This window comes from Mesitornis unicolor, unplaced genomic scaffold (assembly GCF_000695765.1).
Source record: "Mesitornis unicolor isolate BGI_N332 unplaced genomic scaffold, ASM69576v1 scaffold49368, whole genome shotgun sequence".
Taxonomy (NCBI): Eukaryota; Metazoa; Chordata; class Aves; order Mesitornithiformes; family Mesitornithidae; genus Mesitornis; species Mesitornis unicolor.
The window spans coordinates 13334-19714 of record NW_010200749.1 but is presented as its reverse complement, the minus strand read 5'-3'; the positions used below and the strand labels follow the sequence as shown (position 1 = coordinate 19714).

The 6381-nt window shown below is 45.5% G+C and overlaps 1 protein-coding gene across 1 annotated transcript; it reads left to right on the top strand.

Annotated features, from left to right (window-relative positions):
- Positions 1-5: 5 nt before the first annotated feature.
- On the top strand, positions 6-6104 carry FREM3 (FRAS1 related extracellular matrix 3; the record flags this gene model as incomplete). The annotated part of the gene is made up of 2 exons (XM_010189844.1): positions 6-4434; positions 6015-6104. Coding segments are annotated over 2 exons (4519 nt in total), but the record flags the coding sequence as incomplete, so codon positions are not given.
- Between the last annotated feature and the right edge of the window lie 277 nt (positions 6105-6381).

Sequence of the window (6381 nt, the reverse complement as noted above, 5' to 3'; positions counted from 1 at the left end):
TGCAAGCGGAGATCCGCTACCAGCACACGGCTGTCACCGCCTCCCCTGCCCGAGACTGCATCCCGGCGCGGGTGTCCGTGCTGCCTGCCGCCGGCCCGGAGGAGCAGGAGTACTTCCAGGTGCGGGTGCGTATCCGCGAAGGGGCTGACAACACGCCGCCTAAGCCCAGCTTCCTGGCGCTGCTCATGATGGAGGTGGACCAGTTTGCGCTCACTGCCCTCACCCTGGATATGCTGGCTGCTGAGGACGTGGAGACACCTCCGGACCTCCTGGTCTTCAATCTCACCTCCCCCTGGCCCAGTGACCCACGGCAGCAAGGCTTCCTGCTCAGCACTGATGACCCCAGTTGCCCCCTCATTGCCTTCTCGCAGCAGGAGCTGAGGGAGCTGAAGATCGCCTACCAGCCCCCTACTGTGGACTCAGAACAGGAGCGGCTTTTCCAGGTGGAAATGGAAGTGCTGGACCTCGATGGTGCTTCCTCAGAGCCTTTTGCTTTTGTGATCCTGGTAAAGCCCATGAACGCATTGGCCCCTGTCGCCACTTTCAGTTGTGTGACTGCTCCACAGCTGATGCTCTTTGAGGGCCAGTCACGGCCCTTGTCTGGCAACTTGGAGATAAGTGATGAGGACAATCTGAAGGAGGTGAAGGTCTGGGTCACACAGGGCCTGCAATATGGTGAACTCAAGGTCCTAGGTGTACCACCCAGCCGCAACTACTTCACTGCTGCAGAGCTAGCAGCAGGCCAGATGATTTATCAGCATGATGGCAGCGAGCACAGCTACAGTGACAACATTATTTTCCGCATGGCAGATGGGCAGCACCAGGTCGAATTTCTGTACCCCATCACCATTGCTCCTGAGGATGATCAGCCACCACTGCTGAATGCAAATACCGGGCTGGTGCTGAGTGAGCACCATGCTGTCCAAATCTCACCTTTTGTCCTTAGTGCCACGGACATTGACTCAGATGATACCTCTATCCGATTTGTCCTGGTTGGGGATTCAGCAGCGTCCCTACTATACTCACACCGCTTTGGTGAGCTGCTGCTGCGTCAGGCAGAGCAACCAGCAACTTATGAGAGCAAAGAATGCAGAGCAGGGGTGGAGAGTGACTCCTCTTCCTCCCCCTGGCGCTTTGTGGAGGATGAACACATGTATGAGAGGGTGGTGAATGAGTGGCTGCAGCAGGACATCCTCGATGGGAGGCTGTTCTTCAGGCACACCGGAGCTCACAGGGCTAAGCCGGTGATGGGTCACATTGTGTTTCAGCTGCAGGATGACAACGACCCCCCTAACAGGTCAGGGGAGCACGTGCTCACCATCAAAGTCCAACCAGTAGACAATCTGCCACCTGCACTGTACCCAGGTACTAGCCTGCAAATGACAGTGCAGGAATACCAGCTGACTGTCTTTAAGAAGCGCTATTTACGGTACACTGACCTGGATACAGATGACAGGGAGCTGAAGTACACTTTGCTGACACCCCCAACTGACACAGATGAGAACCACTCTGTGGTCACTGGGGAGATTGTGTTGGCTGACAGTCCCAAGACGTCCATTACATGTTTCACCCAAGCCCAGGTCAACCACCACAAGGTGGCATATCGACCCCCTGATCAGGAGCTGGGGATCACACCACGGGTGGTTCAGTTTTCATTTCTTGTAGAGGACTCGGCTGGCAATTCTCTACAAGGTACTTTTACTCTCTTCCTGCAGCCAGTGGACAACCAGCCACCTCACATCACCAATACTGGCTTCACTGTGCTCGAGGGAAACAGCTTCCTTCTCACCAGCAATCAACTGGATGCCACAGATGAGGACACATCTGCAGACCAGATAATCTTCACAGTAACTCAAGTTCCAGAGCATGGCCATCTGCATTATCTTGAGGAGAGTTTGATGGTGCAAGGGGAATCTTTCCTTCTAGATGATATTGCTGGTGGGCACATCTCCTACAAGCATGGCGGTGATGAGTTTACCCATGATTCTTATCAGTTAGAAGTGAGTGATGGAGTCCATCATGTGCCAATCACAGTCAAGATTGCTGTGCAGCCTGTGGATGATGAAAATCCAAGTGTCACTTTCCCTGGTGGTCATAGGCGGGTGGGAGCAGCCATTGATGTCCTGGAAAACGGTGCTACTGAAATTACTACATTGTTTATCCAAGGTGCAGATGAGGATACAGATGATTTGGTGTTGACCTTCACTGTGCAGGATCCACCTGAGCTGGGTGACATCCTCGTGGATGGACTACAAGCAGGAAAGTTTACCCAGCATGACCTAGTCAGTGGAGCAGTAGCCTATGCTCACACCAGTGGAGAGATTGGCTTAAAAAAGAGGTATGATTCTTTCAGTCTCACCATTTCTGACCTCTCAAGTAAAAGGGTGGTGGGAGGCAGCACAGTAAAAAGGGTGCATGTGGCTGTAACTATATTGCCGGTGGATAGCATTGCACCTGAAGTGATGGTCACAGCAGAGACATTCAATGTTCTTGAGGGAGGGAAGAGTACTCTAACTCTGGATCAGCTGGATGTGGAGGATGTTGATACTCCCATAGATGACATCTTGTGCATTGTGACAGTTCAGTCTACTTCGGGATATTTGGAGAATGTCTCTCCAGCCCCGGGATCTGAGAAGTCTAGAGCTGGTACTGCCATGAGTGCTTTTTCCATCAAAGATGTTCGTCTGAGAAATGTTAACTATGTGCAGAGCATTCACAAAGGTGTGGAGCCTGTGGAGGACAGATTCACTTTCCAGTGCTCTGATGGTGTTAACTTCTCACCCCACCAGTTCTTCCCCATTGTCATCATCCCCACCAACGATGAAAAGCCGAAGCTGTTTGTCAGTGAATTTATGGTGCTTGAGGGGATGAGTCTGGTGATTGACACCCCCATCCTCAACGGAGCTGATGCAGACATGCCTCAGGATGAACTGTGTTTTGTTATTGCTGTCCCTCCTAAGCATGGGCAGATTGCTCAGCAGCTGTCCACAGGCACTGTGCCTGTTTACAACTTCACCCTGGAGGACATCCAGGAGGCTTCCAGCATCATGTATGAACATGATGACTCAGAGACAAAAGAAGATAGCTTCCAAATTCAGCTGACTGATGGGTACCACACAGTGGAGCAGAGTGTGCTGATTACGGTCATCCTGGTAGATGATGAGACACCCAGGATGGCAATCAACAATGGTCTGGAAGTAGAGATTGGCAAGTCAAAGGTCATCTCTAGTCAAGACCTTAAAGCTACAGACATCGATTCAGAGGACAAGAGCCTTGTTTATGTCATCCGTTTGGTGCCTGTGCAGGGCTTCTTACAGCATCTGAACGGACAAGGGGAAGTGCTGTGCAACATTACACAAGGCACAAACTTCACACAAGATGATTTAGACCAGGGGTTTATCCTCTATGTTCATACTGGCCTACATGGAGTGCATGATCTGATTAAATTTGATGTTACTGATGGAATTAATGCCTTGATAGACAGGTACTTCTATGTTACTATTGGTAACATTGATATGGTCTTCCCTGAGGTGATCAACAAGGGGGTAGCTCTGAAAGAAGGTGAAAAGGTGACACTCACAACTGATCTGCTCAGCACAAGTGATGTTAACAGTCCTGATGAAAATTTGCATTTCAGTGTCACCCGGTCCCCAGTCCGGGGCCATCTAGAGAATTCGGACAGTCCTGGGGAACTTGTTACTTCCTTTACTCAACTCCAACTTGCTGGCAACAAAATTTACTACATTCACACTGCAAAGGATGAGGTGAAGATGGACAGTTTTGAGTTTGAAGTGACAGATGGGTATAACCCAGTCTTCCGTACCTTCAGGGTCTCTATCATGGATGTGGACAATAAAAGACCAGTTCTAACTGTTGGTGACTTGGTTGTTGAGGAAGGCGAGACCAGACTGATCACTCCTTTTGAGCTGACTGTGGAAGATGAGGATACACCTGACCATTTACTCCTTTTCACAGTCACTCAGGTTCCAGTGCATGGCGAGATTTTGTACAACAAGAGCTATCCAGTCACCAGCTTCACCAAACAAGACTTGAATGAGAATCTTATCAGCTACAGACATGATGGTACAGAAACCAGCCAGGATAGTTTCTCCTTCTCTGTTACTGATGGGACCCACACAAACTTTTACGTTTTCCCTGACACTAGCAAGGAGATCCATCAGCCCCAGATGGTGAAGATTCAGATCAGTTCATTGGACAACAGAATGCCACAGTTAGTGGTGAACAAAGGTGCCACTACTCTGAGAAGATTTCCAGCTGGGCACCTGGGCTTCCTGATCACTAAAAAGGCACTAAAGGCAGAGGATCAAGACAGTCCACATAAGCTGTTGAAATACAAAATAACAGATGGGCCAGAGCATGGCTTCATCATTAATACTGGCCTTGGAAATGAGAGCATTAGAATGTTTATGCAAGGTTGGTGCAGATAGTTGTATTTGCTTATAAAACATTGGGCTCAATGAGCTGTTATTTTTTTATATATCATCTGAATCTTCATTTCAGGGGATTCAGAAAGTAATGTCTTTTAAGCTACAAAGTATATTAAACCGATCAGAATTATAATACATGCATTTTAGAAATTTAGATTTGCTTTACCTATGAAGACATGATAGAAAAGTTCTGTGTTGTATGTGCATACATTAATGTGTTTCGTACTGTGAGGTAAATGTAGAACTTACCATGTATATTGCACGGTACTGCTCATAAGAAGACAGGATAAAATCTGAAACTGTGATTTGTAGGTGCAGTACCAATTTCTTTTTGAAGACTGAAGTACCTGTTTGCCTGTCTGGAAGTTAATCTGTGGCCCAAAAATCACCAGTCTTTAGAGAAAAATGTTTGGAAAGAAACTTAACATTTCTGCACATCACTGGATCTATTTTTTAAAAAAACAACCAAACAACCAAACAGGGAACACCTGTATAGCCTTATTAACTTGGTGACATTTTGTGTGATTCTGTTCCATGGAGAAAGCCGAGTACGTAGAGAGGCCTCCTTTAGGTCAGCTCCACCAAGCCTGTGCAGAGGGGAGAGCTGCACAGCATGGTGGGGCACAGTGACAGGAGCCAGATTCTCCATAAGTGTCCCTGTGCTCTGGTCACTCTTAGGGAGTTTGTTGGGCTCCATCATTCATCTGTCCTGGATAGAACCATACGTTGGAAGCTTTCACAAGGAAGCTTCTACCCTAGACCTTGCGTAGCTCCAGTGTGCTTTGGCTAACAGCAGCAGGGACAGCATTTACCAAAATTCTCATTAACCACTATAATAGGATTACAGGTCTCCATTAGCTCTAAAACAGCTTAATGCTGAATGGAGTATAAAGAACGTTTAGATGTATCCCAAACATTTTTATTTCAAATGAAATTGTTTATTTAACCAAAATAAAAACAAAAGTAGAAGACTTCTCTGAAGTCTTCATCTTGATGAAATGTGGCACAGGATAATATACCTGCAACTTTAGGCTAATTGAAATATCCTGATGGTTTTCCCCTATTATTTGGGAATATAAAATTAAAGTTGCATTGACTTTTAGACCTATTTGTCATTTGCTTAATGCATTCTCATATTCACTTCCAATGTACCTGCAAAAGTTTCATGTGTCATAGAAGAGCTTAAAAAACCTGGTTAAATTGATTTTTAAAAATTGGGCAGATCTTTACTTCCAGTCAATTCAATTTAGCTATAGCAAAGTAGTTTTTCCTAGATGCTCAGACAAGAACGTGACTTGGCTTTGAAAAATAAATATTTACGGTAAAAGTATATCTCACTGTCTTTTTGACATTTTTCTTTGAGCTAGTAACTAAATGTATGTTGTGCTGTTGAGTACACACCAGTGTAAGAAGCCATGCCACATTATATAAGTTTGGTTACTGATCCATTAGCTACAAATTAGCCAAGTTAATAATAAGTAATCAAATAGTAAAGGTAGAATGAACTATGTCTTATACTCTGTAGTAAAATGCTATGATGATTAATTTAGCATATTCTTTTCTTAGCTGATATCGATGAAATGAAGATCAGCTACATCCTGAAGGAAGGTGATAATGCTACCAGTGACATCTTCTATTTCTCCATTGAAGACAATGGTAAAGTTAAGATGCTTAATTATACCTATCTTAGAATTACACCATCTGGAAGATTGTTCACATTAAATAAACAATCTATTATTTCTTTGTAAGTAATATGTAAAAGTGCCATGAACACAAATCAGGATATTTTGTTAATTTTAATGTATAATGTCACAATTAATGCAAACTGCTATGGGAAGCTATGAACTTTTGGTGGGATATACTGGTGTCACTCTTTGGTCAGTGGCCTTTATGGAGGACTGTTGCCAGTGACAGATGATCCCTCATCATTGAA